Here is a 22,761-nt window from a genome sequence, read left to right on the forward strand (position 1 = left end):
CTTTCTGACGAAACAGCTGCTACCCCCAAGCCTCAGTTTTGCAAGCAACAAATAGTAGAAGTGGAGCATGAGAAACAGAGGGACGGCACCTATGTCTTGTAATGTACTTATTTTTTAACTTGTTTATCCTACATTGCAAGACAAAGGATGGTATTCAGGAATGTAGGGACATCCCCAAGTAATACAATTACTTGGGGATACAAGAGCAACACAGTAAACCGGCGATACTGGAAAGCTCATGCAGCACTAGCTTATCTAGTGGAGTGTGCTAGGATATGGAAAAGTGGAAACTTACCTTTAAGGCTGGGTTCACACCTAGGCGTATCGAATATGCGCGTTTGTCGCGCGTTCCTTGCGTTTTTACCGCGATTTGCGTGAGGGCTACCTGGCTGCATCCCAATGGAAACGCGCGGCATATACGCCCCAAAGAAGCTCCTGTACTTCTTTGGGCGTAGGGCGTTTTGCAGCGCGTTCCTACGCGCTGTATAACGCCCAGGTAGGAACCATGACCATAGGCAATCATTGGTTTTCACATGTTGAGCGTTTTGCAGAGCGTAGGAACACGCTGTAAAACGCCCAGGTGTGAACCAGGCCCAAGTCCTCAGGCTTAAATGAGGATTTTTCAAATCCACAGGGAATGGTACAGCCAAATGCCGGTTGAGGTCCCCTGTCGAGATGCTTAGAAAAACAGAGAAAAGAGTTAATGTCAATATGAAGCTGTAGCTGAGAGGCTCACACAGCACATACCACATCTAGACAGTGGAGGTAGACCTCCTTGGGTTGGTTAAGAGAAGGGCATAGAGAAGACAGGACAATGTCCTGGTTGAAGTGGGAGAAACCACTTTGGGAAGAAAGGAGGTCTATCTCATATCTATGCAGTACAAGGAAGGGTTCCTTACAGGTTAAGACCGCCAATTCAGACACATTGTGCCGAGGTGTTGGCAACAAGAAAGGCAACCTTGTAAGCAAGAGTAGACAGGGGAATATCCCTGATAGGCTCAAAAGCCGGTTTCTGGAGAGTCAACAGAATCAACTTAAGATCCCATGGGGTCACCGGGGAAAAAACAGGGAAAACAAAAGTTGCCAAAGCCGAAATCTACCAGTAATGGTACACAAGGATAAAAGTTTATCCAGACCCGACTGGAAAAAAAGACAGGATTATTTCCACTACTTTCTGCAGGGAAATTACTTACCTTACACCACACAAAATATGTCCTCCATATGTCTATTAGGAGAAAGGTTGCACAGCGCAGCAGACAGTAACTAGGCCCAAAGAGAAGCAAGGCCTTGGTTACCCACAAATCCATGCAGCTGATGCTGAGGAGGTTTATAGATGGCCGGAGGTGACCATGGCATGGAAAACGGGCAGTGACGTGAGAACAGAGAACGATAGATCAACAAATCGCTGTGAGGGCAGGAGCAGGAAGTGTATACTAGTTGTGTACAAATTTTCTTTATTATGATCAGGATAAAGATTAGAACAGTTAAAGATGGCATTTTATATATACATTTTGGGGATTTTTTTTAAGCCAGCATGTGGAGCTCTAATTAGAGTCAGGTGAAAAAAGCCTGTTTACAGGCTTAATGCATTCAGTTTCAATACAGAGTAGAAGTAGAAGAGACGTCATGATAGTGACTGATATCACTCACTTTGCTCCTATCAGATGGCTCAGCCCAAGGTTTTTATTCAGAATGATGGTGCTGTAAAGAAAACATCTAAGCTGCCTCTTTAACTAGCTCTTGGAATTCTTTGCCATGAATTAAATGTTTATTTATAAAAGAAATATTGTATATACACATTAGGGATGCACCGATACCACTTTTTTAAGACCGAGTATGAGTACCGATACTTTTAATCAAGTTCTCGCCGATACCTATTACAAATACAACCGGTGCCTAACACAAACTTCCGGTATCAGGAAGCTGGGCGGCGCGTCATTACACGCTGCCCGGCTTCCTGATTGGCCAGGAAGCCGACTCTGTGCTCCCTCATCATCAGGGAGCATGGAGCTGGCTTCCTGGCCAATCATAAAGCCGGACGGCGTGGAATGACTCGCCCTCCGCTTTCTGAACCGTCGGGGTGCTGGCCAAGCAAGAAGCCGGGCGACGAGTCGTTACCCGCTCCCCGACTTACTGATTGGCCAGAAACTCGCCTGGTGACAAGGGAGCATGGAGCTGGCTTCCCGGTGAGACAGGAAACCGTGCGTAATGACTCATTGCCTGGCTTCCTTATTGGCTAATTGGGAAGCCGAGTGGCGAGTCATCCTACCGGCTTCCTTAATAGGATTTCCGGTATTGGTATCGGTGAGTGCAGAAAAAATTGCAGTACTCTTACTCGATACCAAAAAACTGGTATCGGTGCATCCCTAATATACATACTAACAAACAGATCAAAAATATATAAAAACGGACAAAAAAAAAAAAAAACTGACCAAAAACCAGCAGGATTTCATTTTAATATCTGCCATGTTATCATGAAAACACAAGCACCTTCTAAAATGAGGAATACTGTGCATGGCTTGATTGTAAATATAGAGCACTATGATAAACAGACCCTTCCAGTCACCATTTTAAGTAAAAAAGCCTCAAGGTGCCCACAGACATTAGGAGTAGTGTCTCCCAAATCAGCTGATGTACCCCACCCCTTTTTTTCTAAGAATGAAGGTTTGTGCCATAGCAGCATTTCTGTTAGGGCAGAGGCTTGCCCAAAATACCTAACCCAATGTCCAGATGTCATTAAAACTTAGATGTCAAGACCAAAAATTTAGCAATGCAAGTATATCTGTCAACTTGAAAATAACTCAATGCCCAATTTACCTAAATTTGCCACAAAAAAATAGTTTACATAAATGTTAGGTGATAAAGGGTTTTATGTGGTACACTTTTTTAAATAAATACCCTACTCATCTGATACATAAAAATAACTAAACTTTTCCTTGTTGAACTAAAAGGATATTTTTTTCCAACATATTGTATTGCACTTTTTTCCCCACTCATTGTATTACACTGACAGCTACAGTCTGCCAGCTTCAGCAGACATGGTGTCTCCCACTGTCTGAGGTGCAATGACAGCTAAAGCCCCCAAGTTTGTGTGTAAAGAAATGCACTTACCTCATCTTTCTCCTCTTGTCTGCGTCGGCTTTCTGCTTCAATCACCAGCTTTTCTTGAATTTCCTGAGCTATTTCACTATCTAAATCTTCACTAGAGAGAAAAAGAAAAAAAAAAAAGCAAAAGCTTTAGTGCCAAGGTAAAACACTCTTCTGTGACTCCATACTGTACACAATTCAACACACTCCCAAGTTCAGACAAGGCATTCATGTTCTTTACCTTGAAGCTCTGTGAGGTAAATCCCTAAAAACATCACTTCTTATCTTCTGAATGAGAAGTTGTTTAACTTGCAGAAATGCAGGCTAGTGTGTTCACTGATATAAGCACCACCCTCCAAGCCCAATGTAACCCTCCTACATAGCCAATGGAGAACAAGATGAAGAACAAGATGGAAGTTCCAACACACAGAGTTTGCTATTGGCTTGTGTTGACATCAGTTTGAGCTGCTCATGGAATCATTAAGGATTCATAGATGGCTGCATTTAACCTCCTTCTGACTTGCCTTTGACATGTGACCAGCAGGTTTTGTGTTATCACATGACTTGTACAGGAATGTAAATCCATTTGGAACAAAAGTCCAACAACACAGGCCCGTAATCTGGTTGTACCAGGTTTATTTTTAAAGCTAAACTACAGCCAGGAGGTTTTCAAAACACAAATTATCAGGGTACTTGCATTCGATTTCTTTTTACAGTCCGTTTTTAAAGTATTTTTCATGCTCCAAAAAGGACCCCTGTTCCTCCTCTTTATGCTGTCTTCCTGTTTCTGTGACTGTAAGATCCCGAATGTAAAGCTTTTGCAATCGGGAGCGTACTCTCATACGCATGCATGTGTAAAAGCAAGTAAAGAAGATAGTTTTAACAAACATTATATTGTAAAGCGCTGCGCAAACCGTTGGCGCGATATAAATCCTGTATGATGATGATAAATAAACATTTTTAACAAATGTTAACACCTGCACTCCAAGCACACTAAAGCAAAACCACAAAAAAAAAAAACTTAAAATTTTGTAAATTTTTGTCCAATAGTATTAAAAGGAAATCTAGCTTCTGGGCTTCAAAGAGCTGAGGAAGGCCGCAGCTGATGAACTGGTACAGGACAAAGGAAGTCGGAGGCTGATGGACTGCGACAGAGCAGAGGGAGTTGGCGGTTGATGGACTGGAACAAGGCAGAGGCAGTCGGCGGCTGATGGACTGGGATAGGGCAGAGGCAGCGAGCAGCTGAAGGCCTGTAGTGTGTCTGTATCCACAGTAAGATTTTTCAACAGCAGCTGATGCTGAAAATCTTTAAAACTAAGAGATGTCACTACACAGAGCCATGAAATCGGGCCCACTGGAAGCTTTTCTCTTCATTGCTAGGAGGACAGCACATCTGGTGCAGCATAAGTGGAACCTCTGGGGCCTGACACCTTTCTGACCATGTCTTCCTACGCTAAATGTTTCACATCAGTACCCTACTTCTGACACAGCTGTGCCAGGTATCTCCTCTTATAACATACAACAGGAACTGCACAATATTGACTGTCACCATGTTGCTTAATTATATAATAGGAGTTATCTACATATATAGCCGTCCTGGAATGGGCAACCTTTTGCTGGTACTTATCAAAAATAGTCTTTAAAAGTTCATATACTTTGGGATTATTTTATTTATTTCTAAGATTAACTAAACAATCTGAATTTTACAAACAGGACTTTTGCCCTGCCCCACTGGGCTAACAGGTCCAATGGAAACAACAACAACCCCAACAGGGAACAAAAATAGAACAGAGGCATTTTCAACAATTACAGGCCCATCTGAAGGACATTGTGCTCAAAGCCAACATATGCATAGGCCTGAACATCCACCTAGTAGAACCTGACAAAGGTGTGCACAGGAGAATAGGTGGTAGCTATACATATTTGGGAAATTGAAGCCTCATGCTGAAAAGCCTAAAAAGCACCAACACTTCTAGTGGAGTGAAAAGGAGGAACTTTGCCCTTTAGTTCATAGCCTGCGAGATGGCCTGATAAATAGCAATGGTGAAGGAGGAAGCCAGACACACATACACACAAAAATTATGTGAAAATTATTAGCAAAATATTAACATACAATTACGTTTTATCAGACAAAATAAGAAACAAAATTGAAGATTGTCTTTATATTATTTACTGCTAACATGTCAACAGAAGCCGCATGGAAGTACTCACAGTTCATTGTGACGGTGCTTATCCTTGGCTTGTGCTTTGAGTTCCTCCTCTTCTTGAAGCTGTTTGGCCACCTGTAGGTCATGTTTGACCAGACGGTTCCTCTGGATATTTGTGGCTAGATGATGTTCAACTACAAAAAAAAGTAACATAAAATTGTAAAACATGGGTCTATTGTAATACATCAAATGTCAGACCAACAACTGTTCCAGCTACTCCTAATTTGTCAATGTATTACTTACTTTCTTGTTCCTGCAAGGTATGTGCAAGACTGTGATCTTCCAGCACTGCAAAATCACGGCAAACTGTAAGGAGAAAAAAAAAAAAAAAGAAAAGGCTTACTTTTATACACTACAAGACATAAGCTAATATAGCAGGCAACGATCAAAATCACACACATAATAGGCAATAACAGCCAAATATAAAAAATAACACCGACAAATTAAAATGTTTGTGTTAATAACTTTGTAAAGTTATTTGCTGTTAAAGGGCTATTTTCATACCTGCATATTTTGCTTATGGTGACACTAAACTCAGGAGTTAAATTTTAAGAATGCATTCAAGTACCTTAACTATTAACAAAAATGTATCTTATTGTGCATGATTCAGAGGTAGATCCTCAAATCATCTCTGAATTTGTGCCGACACCGTCCTTCCTTCTGGAGGGTGGCTACTTTTGTTCCTCATGTGTGTTATAAAGTAGCCACCGCTCCAAGTTTGCTCCTATGGTGGACTGCAATCTCACATTTAGTTTACTAATTTGCATTAAGATTATAATCCATCATGGGAGTGAGACCATGGGGAACAAAAGTAGCCACCCTGCAGAAGGAAGGACAGTGTCAGCATGAATTGAGAGATGATTTGAGGTTTTACAGCCACGTGATACACAAATAAGATACATTTTTGTTAATAGTTCAGGTACTTGAATACATTTAAGTTTTAGCTCCTGAGTTTAGTGTCCCTTTAAAAAAGGAAGGCGCAGTGTGTCATTTAATTGAGGGCTTATTTTTATTATTACATTTACTTTTATTTTTTGTACTGTGTAGCGCAAATATCAGCGATTTTCACATCCTGATCTGCAGCACTGCGAGCAGTCATATTTTTTTGTTTCAGAACAAAGCTTTGCAGTACCACACACTGTTCATGCTTCTCACAATGCAAGTCTATGAACCGGCTCACTGGAAAAAAAAAATGTAGTCCTAATCTGGTAATGATTGAAATCTAGTGATTTCTACATTTATAGCTGAACTCCAGGCAAGCATCTAAAAACACAGGTGAGATACATATAATGGGAGCTGCTCTACCTGACAAAGTATTTCTGCCTATTCAGTCCTTAAGTGTAAACACAGCACGGCCAGAGAAATAACTCAACTTTTTCTGTGGTCAATTATTATACATGGCCGACATTATCATGTGCCCTGTCTGTTGATTAAATCATGAAGGAGGTGCGACAGAGCAGCAATAGGTTAAAAGTGTCATCCTTGTGCTCACTCTGCCCTCCTCCCGTCAGCTTTTCAGCATATGTGCACCCTCCTTCCCACACAGATTTATACTTATTGAGGAACGGCGCTCTTGGCCTCTGGGAATTACACAGAATTTGAAAAGTAAAACAGGGTATTTAAAAATGAAGAAACAGATTTTTTTAATGAGTCTAATGTATTTACAGTTTACTAATGGTTATGGGAATGTTTTTTTTACAAATTCAATACTGCAGTGTAAAGGTTAAAGTGATATTAAAAAGGCAAAAATGTGTTTCCCTCCCCCCCATGTAAATGTTAGCACTTAACTTAAATTATGTCTCTATTTCCGATCTTCCTCTTCTTTCCCCATGTTTTCATGTGTTCCTCCACCGTTGTGAGGTCACTCCGATCCAGCGCTGACTGCTCTCTCTCTTCGATCCAGCGGTGTCTGCAGGCGGGTGCACGCGTCCATAGACTTACCTTGCGTCTCTGCTCGTCTCCCGGCTGAGAATCAGAACTGCGCATGCGCCCGCCCCAAGATCCTTTGCGGCCGTACGAGCAGTTCCTGATTCTCGGCGCAGGAGCGAGCAGCGATAACAAGGTAAGTTTAAAATGATTTTAAGCGGTTGTTTTTTTTTACACTTCTTGCCTATATCTACTGTATGCTAGCAGTAGATATAAGCAAAAAAAACTGGAGGGTTTAGAACCCCTTTAATTCAATGTAATGAGGGCTTATCTCAACAGAGAAATGCAATGGAGCTGCATTAAGCTACTGCTTCTCCCTCTAGTAGGTAATCTACAAAACATTTAAAAAAATCTTGCATGAACAAGCTTTTAAAAATGTGATAGTCTTAACCCCTTCATGACTGAGCTTGTTTTTAGTTTCTGTTCGTAAATGACTGACACACTTTTGAAATGTTTGCTGTTTGATCCTTCCAAGTCAGTAATATACTTTCTTACAAAGTGCACCCACACATATTGTATATTGTTTTTTAGAGGACAGATAGACACACATATGTGATATAAATATGTAGCCCTAACGCCTCACTTTTTCAATATTTTAAAAAGGCAAAAAAACACCTTTTTTCCCAGTTTTGATTTGTAGTACAAAACCAGCACAGCTAAAAAAAAAAAATGCAATAAATACATATTTATTTGTCCTTTATTTTTTTACACTTTTTTTCTCCTTACACTTTTCACTATTTTTAAAAAAACTTTATTTTATTTACCTATATCAAGCAGTCATTGTGAATTAATCTCACTATTACTGCTTGATAAATACATTTTTGGTTATTATTAGGCTGCTTCAAACTTCAGAACAGCCAATAAGTTAGTGACACTGATCCTGCAGCAGTTCAGGATTCAGCTGTCACTAAAGGTTTTCTGATCGTTCCAACAACGATCAGAAAACTGAATTTGGTCCCTTTGTGGCGGGACGTACAGTGTACGTCTCCCGTCACGAAGTGGTTAAAGTGACATTAAAGTCAAAGATTTTTTTCCCCTCCCCCCAATGTTAATTAAAAGCACTTAACCTTGTCCTTTTCAGCCTTTTCAGCCTTCTCTCCAGCGCTGATGCTGGTCTCCGATCCAGCGCCGACTCCTCTGATCTTGCTGGCACTTTCTGTCCCACGCGTCCATATACTTACCTTGTGTCTCTCCTCGTCTCCCGGCCGAAAATGTAAACTGCGCATGTGCCCGCCCCAAGATGCTTTGTGGGCGCCCGGGAATTTTCAAATTTTCGGACAGGAGTGCGCGGGGAAGACACAGGCAAGTTTAAACCGCTTTAAAAGCAGGTTGTTTTTTTTAAACACTTTTTGCATATATCTACTGCTCGCTAGCAGTAGATATATGCAAAAACACCGGAAATTTAATAACCCTTTAAAGCTGGCAAAATACCAGCAGAATATAGTTAGAAAAAAATAGTTTGCGCATTCGTTCAATTTTTTTAATAGTGGCGTCAAATTGGATATAGTTTTTGACTATAGTGATGACAAACACAAGGAGTAGGATGGAAATTTTTCTTAAACAAATGAAATTCTAACAATCAAATATGGTTTCGTTTTGGGAAACTCCATTCGTTCCAAAGCAAAATGTTAAAATAAAACAAATGTTTCCAAAGCCATTTCTCAAGTATCTGATGGCAATATTGAACGTTCTGATGAGTTTTTTTTGTATGAACATACTTTCTAAAATCCACCAGTGTATGGCCAGCATTACAAAACTACATTTGGTGCATTTATGTTTTATTAACAAAAAAAAGCAACCTTGACATGGGATTTGTTCAGCCTCTGTACTCTTTATACGTACATACCCACTGTAGGTCAAATAAATGACTACGGAATCTATTTATGGATGCTATCTAAACATTCTGTTGGTGATATTAGGTGGGAGCTGGAGAACACACCTGATGTTGTTAAAGTCATACGTCTTCCTCGCTGACATATTTGATTAACAGGATTTATGACTCAGGACAAAAACTCCAGCTAAAATGATTAGCAGTCGTCTGTTGAAATGACGCTCACATGGTAAAAGGACATGCTGCTGACAAGCGAATATATGTCAAATATAAGACAGCAGATCATGGTTGAGTGACAATCCTCAACAAGGTAATCCTTCAGAAAATCTACACATCCTATACACAATGAACTCCTTCAAGAAAGGACCATCCCACACCTGTGCAGAAAATATTGATAAAGCGTTCCGACGGCTGTTCCTAAAACACATCATACTGACTGTTTCCCTAGTCATATTTTCCACATGCAAATAAAAACATTGTATATTTTGTATCCATAATGGTCTGTGATGATGTGTTTTGGTTTGGGAGACAGAACAGCTGTAGCCCATCTGCTCCGTTGAGGGAGGTTTGGTTGAGTTTTGACACATGTAAAGTATGAGGAGACGTTGCCAGTTTCTGACCAGCTCCATTTGCTTCTAATTTGCAAAACTGTGCTCTGTGTGTTGCATTAGTATTGTGGTCTCATTAACCATTTCTTCACATTACGTCATTTTTCCTTGCCTTGAAAACTCTCAAAACATTGTTATAGGCCAGTTAACCCCTTCATGACTGAGGCCTTTTTCTCATTTTTTTTGCACCCATGTTATATTCCACATTTTAGGCCTGAAAATGACTTAAAACCCCCAAACATTATATATTTTCTAAATGACAAGACCCTATACAATATAATGGTGGTAGTTGCAAATTTTTGTGTTGCGCAATATTAGCGCAACTCCTTATTAAATCCCAACATTTAGTGAAAAATTTAATTAAATGCCCCAAAACACAACAAAATACCCATTTTTAAATGAAATATAAAAGATGAGGTTACAATGAGTAAAACGATACCCAACATGCCCAGGTTACAAATTGTGTGCGTCCGTGAAACTGCAGTACCCCAAAAAGTCCATAGAAGACGCTTTAAAAGCCCCCACAGGTCATCCATTTTTTTTTTTTTTTCAATCAGATAGTTTTTATTCGTTTTTGCATAATAGAAAATACAAAAGACATTAACAGAAACAAAAACCACAAAGAAAAAGAGAGAGAGCATCCATAGCCATGAGAGCCACATAATGTAATTCGACAAGAACACATCGCCCACCTATAAAAGAGCACATTCAACATCAATTATCCTGAAAGCCTCGTGTGTCCCCTACATGTACATCTCAACACACCCCTACCTCCATCTCCCCACCTTGTACTCCGGGGCCTTACGGGTTTGACAAAGTACTGGGATACCGACATCAATGGTCTCTAGGAGAGGAGCACGGATGTCATCTACGCAGATATGTCCTGTCCACGGTACGTCAACCAATTATCCCACAGAACTTTAAAAATTTTTTTTATTATTATTACAGGCTACTGCCTGCTATATGCCAATTTTGACTCACGTGAGTAAATTTGTAAATATACTCCTGTGAACCAATTTGGCTCCTCTCAGTACCACTCTGCCAAAAAAGGTTTGACTTTAGTTCTCTTAACACCCATTCTCCAACACTGTCCCACTCAGCAAATCTGATAACATCCATGCAAATGTCTGGTTTCTGTGGTGCTGTATTCTCAAGAAGACAGCTTAGGATGCCACCCTTGATTCACGAGTATTCACCGAAGATAGGAGGTTAACTAAAGCAACTCAATTCAAGAGTTACAATGTACCGATACACACTTACATATGCTGCAGAATCCATCAATCCAAATATCTATTTAAAATATGCTATGCTTATTACTCAAGATATCAATGAACAGCAATTGTTTAATATCAATTGTAACCTTAACTAAAACTATACTGTAAGAAGTACTTTTTTCAGTGCAGCATGGTGCGACGTGGTTCACCCACACTGTACCACATTGTGGCTGTAGAACTGAATGAAATGTCATTTGTTGCATTTCAATAAAGTTCTAAAAAAGTAAACAGTGCAATGCACCGGCATTAGCAGAACTATGCTGCTTCTCTCACCGCACACCAGCGGAAACAAACGGCAAATAAAAACCTGATAAAGGTTCAACCCATCTCTACTCTATCCAAAAAGATACAAGTTTGGGCTTTAGCTACCAATAACCAATTTCAACTTAGGCACTCACAAGAGATGGTATATCAGGGATTAAAATGAGCAAAACATGAATACAAAATACTTTGTCCCATCTGATGATAGATTATAGTTTTATGTCAAGTGTATTGGTAAACTCTGCTGTATTCTTCCCACCTCAGCTAGCAAGTAACAGGAACTGAAACAAATATCACATTCAACTTTCAATTTCTAAACCTCCCAGTTCAGGAAAGCAAAATTATGGTTAATTCACAGAAATAGAAAATAATTCATAAAAATCATTTATTTTTGTTTTGAATAGAGTGGAGAGGGATTAGAAAACCCATCCCCAATGTAATGCTACCTACCCCCCATTAGCACCATGAAAGAAAGTGAAAAAAAAAAAAAATCTTCCAACACGAACACTGGTTTTAGTGATCTAGGCAACAGCCAGGGATTTTCCTCACTGAAGGAATACTTTACTACTTTACTCATATTCAAAATGAAAAAAGTGTTGGCTTTAGTTCCACTTTAAAAAAGCTCAGGTACTTGTAAGCAGCCTGCTTGTCTATCCCCACTGGAAGTCACCCCCTCCATGGTCCATGTTAGCCCCTTAGCAATAAAGTTAACTGGGGGAAAATAAACTGAAGAAAAAAAAATTAAAAAAAGATTAAGAAAAAACATAAATTAAAACGTAAAAATGTAAAAGAAACCCCGCCATCTGTGTGAGAATAAATGCACACGTAGGGCATTGTGTGTGTTTGCGCGGAGTGCTGCCCTCATTCCACTGTGTACCATATTGTAGTAGCCGGGCAGCAGCAGCTTTGGGAAAATGGAATTACCCCATCAAACCTGGCACCCTCTCCCCCCCGCTATACTTACATTTCAGTGAACTGTCCTTCCCCTCTGCCAGAACAGGTGTACCATCTGTACCCCATACTGCCATACAGAGCAGCCCTGCACTATGGATTTTAAATTGTGAGCACTCATTGGTGAGAAGCACTTCTCTTCTTCTCACATCTTATTTAAACCCTAAGCCCGCCACACCCCTGTGCCACTGTCTACAGTCATTAATAAGAGGGCAATAATAAAGCAACACCTGGCTGGTGTGACGGGGAAGGGGCACAACTCCATAAGAAAATATAAGTGTTGACTTAGTGATCTTGTTGCTGGCAAGTTGTCTGATATGATTATATACATCAAGTTTATCTACTTTATATGTCGATCTTAAAAGACAATACCGTTACCAGATGTGTCACCAAGAGCAATACTGTATGTGTTAAGACAATGACCCACCCATATTAAAATGTAGGCGCATTGGAACCAGCAGTGATATCCTTGCGAACTTCCAATTAATGGATGCAATATATGTGCAGTATATGAACGTTCCTTGCCTAACCACAATGCAGAACCATTGCCGTCTGCCCACACAGAGCTTTCCCAATAATTTTGTACCACAATGTAATTTCGACATAGCAAGAATAAAGAACTAAATAATGAGGGTTGCTAGGAATAAAGCAGATAAATATAGAAATTAAATGAGGACCATCTGAAACAAACAAACAATGAAGGCAAAACATGAGAAAAAGAATCTCGGTTTAGGCAAATAGTTATAAATTTTTTTGTTAAAAAGGAGAACTATGGGGTTAGGGCTTTTCCCCATAGTTCTCCTTAGGGTAACAGGAGGACACAAACAAGCATCCTCCCGTCACCCTAGGCTCAGTATACCGCGAGCTGTATACCGAGACGCTGCAGTATACCGCGAGCTGCTGCTCACTGTATACCGAGACGCCGCAGCTAAAGCGGATCCCGACAATTATGTCTGGATCCACCAGCTGCGTGACTGACAGCTGGCTCTGCCTATCTAGAGGCAGAGCCAGCTGTACCCGCCCCGTCCGTTCAGCCAGTCAGCGCTGGCGGATTGGAGCGGGGGGAATCCAGCCCCTCCCCTGTCACGGCAGAGAGCCGTGACAGGATCGAGAGGTGAGCGAAAGCCGGTATGCGTTTGCTCCCCTCTCGATCTACTGAGCCGACCTGTGACAGTCTCATTGTCACAGGTCGGCTAGAACTACGAGGTGAGTGAAAAGCACTCACCTCATAGTTCTCCTTTAAGCTTTCTTTCCATTGTTGTCTCCCACACACATTTACAAACCAAATTAGGATTGTAGTTTAACACATTATTAAAACAAAATAGTTCTCAAAGCCTTCAAGAAGAACATTTCACTGGCAGCCTGGTATACCAAAGGACATTTCTTAAAGTAAGACTAAACTCAGGAGTTCAATCTTAAAAATACATTCAAGTACCCAAAGGCCTTGTTCACACCAAAATGCAGAGCAGATCTGCATGAGTTTCTGCACACGCAGTGCAGTGGGTTGTGCCGCGTTTTTTATGCGTTCCGGGCCGTTTTAGGTTAAAAAAATAAAATAAAATGTTGTTTAAAATGGGCTTTCAGTGCGTTTCAGAGCAGGTAAAATAGGGCCTGCTGCAGTTTTTTTTACCTGCTCTGGAACGGAACGCTGTGATGTGAACTGGAGCTAAAAATACTATTGGAATACATTGGACGCAATTTTGCTCCGGTCTGTAACTACTCTGCTCTTGGAATGCGCTTGGTGTGAACAAGGCCTTACTATGAACACAAATTTATCTTATTTGTGTATCACTCGGCTGTAGATTCTCAAATTATCTCTGAATTCATGCGGACACTGTCCTTCCTTCTGGAGGTTGGCTACTTTTGTTCCCCATGGTCCCTGTGAGTGTTGTAAAGTAGCCACTGCTCCAAGCTCACTCTTGTGATGGACTACAATCTCACATATACTCATTTTTACAGAGATTCTAGTCCATCACAGGAGGAATAGAACACACACTCTAACAAATACATGATAAGCTTTCTTCTGCAAGGCTTTACCTGCCCTAATTAGTCTAAAAAAGGTTATTTCCAAAATCACTTTTAATAGGTGTCCTCATTGTTAGACTGATTCTACACAAAATTCTATTATTTTTTATTGGGAAACCCAATTTTTGTGAGGTCTCCAAACAACTTTAAAAAAACCAGACAGTTGAGGACCCATTCTAGTAACCAATGACCATGTCTATGCAGGGTCATGGTAACCTTCAGAAAAAGTGCCTGTGGATAACGTGCATTTTTTCAAAGCAGTCATGTAAGGACCTCCAGACATCTCACCATTTATGAACACATGGCTTCATATTCCATAAATAGAGCAGATTAGTCACCAGAGAATAAGAGATAAATAGAACTAACAAGCAGCTGAACCTTCCACCAAAATAAATACTCAGTTTCAGTGGGTGAGGTCAGAACTGATTTCATGAAAATGTGACAGAGGAATTATATGTGCTGACAAGAGTATAGAAATGTTGAATATATTTTTATAAAACATTTTTAAAAATGTACATTTCTTCAGTCTACAATGGGCCAAAACAAGTACACCGTGCAAGACGGTGCAAAAAAAAAAAAAAAAGAAGGGTGGGTTTAGATCTTGTTCAAATGTTTGAGCTTGTATAGCAGCAGTGTGTAAAGCAAGCTTTACAGAGCATTTGCAGAGCTTTAAGCAAGCTATATGCTTCAGCACAACTTATCTGTTCTTGCTTGGCCACTTTAGAACTGCAGTGTGTACACACACAGTACACACACATCCTGAAGTGGTTAATACCAAGCTCACGTCTGCAGCACCTGACTTTCACATACAAGTTATGCAGGTGGCTGTAGAGCCACCAATCACTTCTATGGTACTGAAAGGGTGTGCCCCAGGCTTCATTGTCCCTCATGTGGACCTGGGAATGGCACGGCGGGTATCTGCTGCTTGACCAAAGAAAGATCTGCACACATCCAATGTCTGATCTCTCCTTAGATTACTGAACCCGGAAGCGCTGAGGATTTCATCACTTCCAGTTTTAGGCTGTCATTTCTTCGGCTTCTGTGGCTGGAGAAGAAATGCTCCAGTTCCGAAGTAGTTAGAGTAGTATTAAAATACATTACTTTTTTTTTCAAACTAATGTATTCCCAGCCAATCACAACCCCAACTGGAGCTAAAAGCCCTTTTTTCATTTTGTTCACACATACTGGAATGCACATTTTTTTTTACAACCCCAAAATATACATTTTCTGCAAGCAGGGGCCCTATAGAATAAGATAGTAGTTTTTGTAGCGTTATATATAGCATGCCCGAGTTGGCTCTACCATAATATTCATGGCAACAGCAGCAAAAGGATTAAAGGCCTAAACAAAGCTATTTAAAAGCTCTGCAAATGTTTTCTAAAAGCTTGGTTTACACATTCCTGTTATACAAGTTGATGTTGGGTCAAGATATTCCTCTTCTATCCCCAAAAGATGTGACACCTGCTGTGATGAGCAACAGTCTCACCAATTCCAGGCAAGTAGAATGTCCCATTAAACCAAGCAAAACAGTCTCTTTGCACTGATCTCAACGTTTAAAAGGGATAGTCTACACAAGTAAATGAAACTTGGGGAATGAGGCAACCATTAGCTTTTTAGATCACTTGACATTTCCAGTTACAAGGAGGTCCATATCTTGGTTCCTGGTTCTATTGGCAACCACACAGGGTACCTACACAGAGTAGGAATCCTTTATAATTGGAGGGTTATATGTGCAGACCCAGGAAGTCAAAAGCAGCTGACTTCTAAACAAAAGCTGAAGTCAAAACTCAGCTCACCAACAGAGTTCCCCCCAGAAATTGTTCATTCAATTCCCCAGCTTTAGGCAAAAACAGAAACTTGCTGATGTCTATCAAAAAAAATATTTCACTTTGGGATGAATGTACTAGCCACATGAACTGGTTTGCAGTTTCATTGAAACTGAGAGTCATGTAGCTACATTTAATATGTGTACTTATGCAAATACTGTATATGATAGTGGCACAGTGCATACAATAGAGTCCTACACATAGTGGCAGCACTGTCTACCACACCCAGTTTATTTACATGGTTACTATATGATTAGTAAACAATAAAAGGAACTGCAGTCAACATAAATAAGAAATATGAAAAGCTGCATGTTATTTCTGCATAATGTTTAAACCAGTAGCATGGAATGAACCTCCCTTATGATAAAAGCCGACCGCTCTGGATTCTGGACAGTAGAATGACATTTATACACAGTACACTGAGACCAGGAGAGAAATCCAGAGATGTCTGACTGTACATGATATGACCTGCAAGCCCAGAAAACTAGGGAGCTCAATCATGAAAACAACAACAACTCAAAGTTGTAAAGACACATCATACACAATCCTGTTAGAACATCAGCTTTGTAATAGGAATACATACTGAAGTTGTTTTTGATAATGCAATCAAAGCTTACTTGAAAATCACTTTTATGTAGTGAGCACTGCCTTCTGTCTGTCCATCATTATCAACAACTTCCTGGATTCCCATTGTGCTTTGCATGTTTTTGCCTGCTGCTTGATGTAATGCAATCTCAATTTCTCAAGACTCCCAACAAGCACACAGCTACATCACCAATCTACAGGACCTTTGACAGGATCTGTGAAGGTACAAACAACAAGTCCCATGAGCCACCGCAGCTAAGGGACTTGTGTTCTCAATGGAATACAAGTGTGGTGACGTTATTGTACTTGTAGTCCACTGACACTTTCTCCTTTCCAAGGTACAGGCATGGATGGGAGGAACAGTCTGCAGGAGCCAGAGCACTGCACTCATGATCCACTGATCGCAGGTGCACCGGTTCTATGCAAAAAAATTAAAAATTAAATAAAAAAAAATATAAATATATAAATACATACATACATAGATACACATACAGTTTTTTCTTTTATGAAGTGTGCATTTTGATTTTTTTTAAATGGTGGAATTTTAAATTCAAGACTTCAGCTGACTATAATCATCAGGTATATACACAGCAAGAAAATAAAAAAAAATAAAAATATCATTGTTTGTGGAGAACCTTCCAGGCCTGTTAATTATTCCTATACGCTTTGTTTGCGTTTCTTTAACTGACCTCTGCAACACACATCAGAAACAGATTTGAAGCTTTCTATATTTGTCAAAACAGATCAAAGAATATTGAATTCTAAGCAAATATTCAGTCACCACTGCTAAGTTAATCATTAAACAATCTTATGGAGTGTAGTGTGAGGAGATCTTTTCTACAGGCAGTGGTAGTGAAGCACCATGGAAGCTCTCAGCATAACACACTGTGATGTTGTTCACATATACAGTATATTCAATATTGTCTGCCATTTTGGCCTTTGCTACACCTTAATCTACTTCTATTTACAAAGCTGTGATATGTAGCAGTAAAAATGTTTAACCTTATAATCTGCAAACACACATTTCAAGTACCTAATCACCCTAAAAATACATAAAAATTATGATGTCCTGCTAGAGTACCAATACTCCTATAAAAAAAATGTTAAAAGCTGAACTCCAGGTATAAATATTTATATATGGAAGGCTACGGGGATCCTGTAAAACATTAATTCCTAGTTATACTAGGCGTTCGTTGAATGGCCTCTGTGCCAAGAAAGTGACCCCCTCTGTTTTACCAGCAGAGGGGAAGTCACTCAGCACTGCACCACACAGTATCTTAAAGATTGGCCCGGCTACTACAGTGTTTTACAGGATCACCGTAGGCCTTCCAGGTATAAAATACCTATACTTACATTGGGCCAAGCTGGACCATTGTAATAATTCATCAGGGGTGTGGAATTCGTATCGCCCGACGCCCGGGACATGTAGTTCCGGGCAAGTAGTTTTTTCACTGTTTTAGCCCTGCTACAGACAAGTAGAAGGGCTGGTTTGAGTTTTTTAAACGAGCGCTGCGAGCGGGGGGCGTTGATCAACGAGAGCGGGGGGCGTGGCCCGAAGCGCTGAGAGCGGCGCGGTGGTGGAGGACAGAGTGAGGTGACAGGCTCTGTCACCTCCCTCTGGCGGCCGCTGCTCGTTTCTGTCACAGGAGTTCTAGCACAGTGTTGTGCTAGAACTCCATCTGCAGCAATAACCCCCGGGCGATCCCACATGATCACGGTTGAAAACACTGCGCGGTGAAAATAGGTACATGTACCTTTTTTTCAGCGATTGTCACCCAGATGTAACCCCATACATGCGGAGGCTACCGCACACGATCGCACGTCCCGGGAATCCGTAGGTCTGCACCCACCCTAAAAGGGTAAATTCACTTTCCCCAAGTAATTTGGGAAAACGGAATTACCCGCACAAATCTCCCTCCCACTATACTTACCTTTCGGCGAACGGTCCTTCCCCCTCCACCAGTACGGGTGTACTGTCTGTACCTGTTCTATGTATTCTGAATTTCGCTCGCAAATTGCAAGCACTCGTTGGTCAACACGGTCACCTGACGGCACTGAGCAGTGAGAAGCGCTTCTTAGCACTGCTAAATACGGTTTTGGTTAAAATGATTTCTTTTGTATCAGGACAAGTAGATTGTCATGAAGGACAAGTAGATTCGGCCACCACTTTAGTCCTTGGACAAGTAGTTTTTTTCCAAAATTTCCACACCCCTGTGCATACATTTCTATACCTGTAGTTCAGCTTTAACAGTATCAGAGAGCATGACTTGATCCATGTGCCTCCTAGATCCGCAGTCCAGTCATCTCTGCCACTAATGCTACACTATATTTAAATACTGGTAACATGTGACACATGACAGCTTAACTAGTTATAGGTAAACAATGGGGAAAAAAACCAAACCAAGCACTGTTATTTTAAATAGTTATAATCTAAACCATTTCCTTCACATTGTCATTGTGCGAAGCCAAACAACACTTCAGCAAAATCAACAGACTAAAGGATCCATCTTGTGTAAAAACATTTAAAAACGGACTCCTAAGGGCTTGTTCACACCAAGCGCGGAGCAGATCGGATCAAAACTGCGTCCAATGTATTCCTATGGTATTTTGACCTCCAGATCACATCGCAGCGTGCGGATCCAGACCAGATCCAGACCGGATGAAAAAAATGCGGCAAGCCCTATTTTACCTGCTCTGGATCTGGTCTGGAACCAAAACCGGCCCTAAACGCATCAAAAACGTGTCTAAAACGCGGCACAACCCACTACACTGCGTGTGCAGAAGCCTGACCAGATCTGGTCTGCATTTGGTGTGAACAAGGCCTAAGTGTAGGGAGTTCAATTCCTCTCCTAGTATTATTCATTAATTTAGTGTGTCATACAAAAGTTGGTTGTATGTTGATGTTCACATAAATTGAAGTAGATTTTTGCAGAACGTGCATTTTAATATATAATATACACAAGTGGAGCACTGTGTAGTTGGGGGGGAGGGGGAGGGGGGGCTGTGTCAGACCACAGAAGACCCGGGACACTGCCTTGTGTGAGAGATCAGCAGTCCAACTTTCCAAGGTACTATTTTAACCCTTGCAGCACAATACAGTACCTAAAAAAAGTGAAACAGGCAAGCATATTTATTTATCACTTTATATGCAGCTACATTTTTGCAATACATGCACAAGACTCCGTTTTCCTTTTTTATGCACTATGTTGAAAATAAAAAATATACAGTCAAAAATACATTTTTTTTTAGCCATGTAAATATAAGGGATGGGATATATAACTCCCCTTACTTCCTTGTCTTGTGTCACCACCTCACGTTAGAGCGAAATTTTAAAGTACAGGTAGCCCTCGGTTTGCGTCGTTTCAAAGTAGCGCCCTTTTCAGGTGGTCACATGACCGCCATTAAAACCACTGCAGAGTCGGTGCCATCTAGTGTATTCTTCTTCCGCAGACGCCAGCCACGGAAGGATACACAGGGCACTGTTCTACAACCCCACGTGGCTACACTACAGAGTGTCCTATGGCTCAGGAAGGGGCTCTTCTCAATGAGATAACTGTGGACACTTACAGACTTGGGAGGCACACTTGGAGATACGGAGATGCTTAGAGCTGCGCTGGGGGCACAGAAATACTGTACAAAAGGCACACAGGGACATGCCAGGGGCACACTTGACATATGGAGGTTCTTCATTGGCGGTCTCTCCTCAGTCTCTCTCCTTTTTTTGATCATGAAACTTAGTTTGATGATACATACTGTGTTGTGTGGTTATTTTATATTGCATATAATACGGTTTAGCATTCATAACATTAATTTCACAGCTTTAAATATAATGTCAAGTATGGCATTTTTGACAGAGGCCTGGAACCTACCTCCATCACTTCCCATTGGCTTACATTATATACACAGGGTTTCAATTTAATATTCTGAGTTGCCCCACTCAAGCGGCGGCCATATTGAGTGGGGCACGTGAGATTAATAACGTGCTGGATTACTGTGATCCTAGTTCATTTTATTACCATTGCTGAGCTGTATGTGTATAGGCCAATGGAGTTGGATCTGTATGTGCGATGTTGCTAGATTGCTGTCACTGCTAAACATTTCTAAAAGGTGCCTTTGTTGGAATTTTAAAGATAAACGTTACAATAAACCATAAAGTAAGTTAATGTAGACTGGGGTGGGCAGTCTGCCATTGGGACTCATGCCTGTGAGTCTTGCAACGTCCCATGGGATTTGTAGTTTCACCACAGTTAGAGAGTCAAAGTTTGCCTACCCTGCTAGACATTCCAGGAATGTAAAAACAACCTTCAGTCTGATTTTCTAATAATATAGTTTTACATTTAATTAAAATGAATTTGAATGGTACCCCAACGCACCTCCTGGCCGCCATACGAGGCAACACAGAACAGCACACAGTGCTGCAATAACATGCATTGTGTTGAAATAAGTTCGGCATGTGTGACGGACCCCAGTACTCAGGATGAGTATGTCCGCCGCTGTATGCTTCTTCCTTGCTCAGGAGATATTGCAAGCCACTGATCTTTAGCTCCCAGTTTCCCCAGTCACTGGTCGAGACTCAAGTGTAGGGTGAAACAAACTGATTTATTGAGAAACTGTGCAACCTTTTATACACAAAATGATTATATTATTTTCCCATCACATCCACCCTGCCCTTCCTAGACATGCTGTCTTCACAACCCTGCAGGGATCCACCTGCTCCAGACAGCCATAGCAGGAGCCTGGCCAGAATGACATTATCCTGAGCTCCTTCAGAGTACAATGGGAGATAACGAGGGGGTGTGCTAACAGTCTTTTCATAAACAGTTTACACAGTATAACACACTTATACATAACCCAAAACACCAATACTCATTTAACTCATAAAACTGATTACCATGTCATCACAGCATGCACATCTTTTTCCACCGCAATGCACGGTATTGTGGTACTGTGTGTTGCAGCACACATCGGCTAAGAGGAGCATTGGGGTGCCATACAAATGAATGCAATGCAACACACCCAATGTTGCTTCAAAATTCTACATCATCAAAAAGCAGAGTCTGAAATCTGTTTTTTTTTTTTTAGTAATTTAGTGGTTAATCTTCCTTCAGTAAGCCATAGCTAGCAATTGGCCAAACTCGACTTTCTGATGCTGTGGAGTTGATTTGGAATTTCACACTTTTTACATCATCTGGAAAACATAATTTTATTATAATAATGAAACAATTTTTTCTCTTGTGGTTGATGTCTCATGCCATGTATTTTACTTTGTAGGAGATATTCTTTGTGGTCTGTGGTTTTATTTCCCTAATGATGGCATCATTCTTATGCATAGACTTGCAATGTAGTGTCATTGTTTCAGTTATGTCCTACTGATTAAGTTTTAAGTTCATGGAACATCTAGCTGTTGTATTTTTGGGGAATTCCAGCGTATTGCATGTGTAGAACAAAGTACTAATCCTACCATGTTTATGTAGAAGGGGAATTTTATGTTTTATCTTTAAAATTCCAACAAAGGCACCTTTTACAAAAGGTTTTGGTAGTGACCTTCCATCTAAATAAGAGATTTATTTATTTTACACATTTGAATTGATTAGGGAATTAGGGAAGGGTTAAAACTCCTGCCAGTTTACGTTTCACTGCCTTAAGGCTGGGCACACACCTTACAACCATTGCAAGACTTTTGTCTTGCGATGGTTGTAAGGTAATGAAAAAAAAACGTACGATCTGCCCATCTCGGACAGGCAGATCGTACTTGCGATGATCGCAAGCCCGCCCCGCTGGGGGGCGGGCTTCCGATGACTGCAATGCCGAACGGGCAGTGTGCGCTTGCACACACCTGCCCATCCGGCTTTTATCTTACGAACATGCTACACACCCGCGGAAAATCGTACGATGCTCGGCGGGTTTTCGAACATGTTCGTAAGATGAAAGTCATGCGACCTTACAGTAGTAGAGGTCGCACGGCTTCCACACACCTTACGATAATTGTACGATCGCGGGGTCATCTGGCAGTCTCCGGGTCCTAATTTAGGTGGCCGGAGACTGCCAGATGACCCTGCTCGGAGCGCCGCCCACCGGAGCAGCAGTGACGCGACGCTCGGCGAGGTAAGTAAGAAGAAAAGAAAAAAACCCTGCAGCGGCCAGTCAGGAGCAGGGATGAGTCAGCAGCGCGCTGGTCAG

The 22,761-nt window shown here is 41.0% G+C and overlaps 1 protein-coding gene across 1 annotated transcript in view; it reads right to left on the minus strand.

The window, feature by feature from the left end:
• CCDC50 (coiled-coil domain containing 50) overlaps positions 1-22,761 on the minus strand; it is a 55,143-nt gene that overhangs the window by 24,852 nt on the left and 7,530 nt on the right. Inside the window, exons 2-4 of the mRNA XM_018576397.1 lie at positions 5,538-5,600; positions 5,299-5,428; positions 3,112-3,202 (exon numbers count right to left, since the gene is read on the minus strand). Coding sequence (XP_018431899.1) covers positions 3,112-3,202; positions 5,299-5,428; positions 5,538-5,600 — 284 coding nt within the window. The remainder of the gene's footprint in view (positions 1-3,111; positions 3,203-5,298; positions 5,429-5,537; positions 5,601-22,761) is intronic.

Source organism: Nanorana parkeri, unplaced genomic scaffold (assembly GCF_000935625.1).
Source record: "Nanorana parkeri isolate BGI_ZX_2015 unplaced genomic scaffold, ASM93562v1 scaffold66, whole genome shotgun sequence".
NCBI classification, from domain to species: Eukaryota; Metazoa; Chordata; class Amphibia; order Anura; family Dicroglossidae; genus Nanorana; species Nanorana parkeri.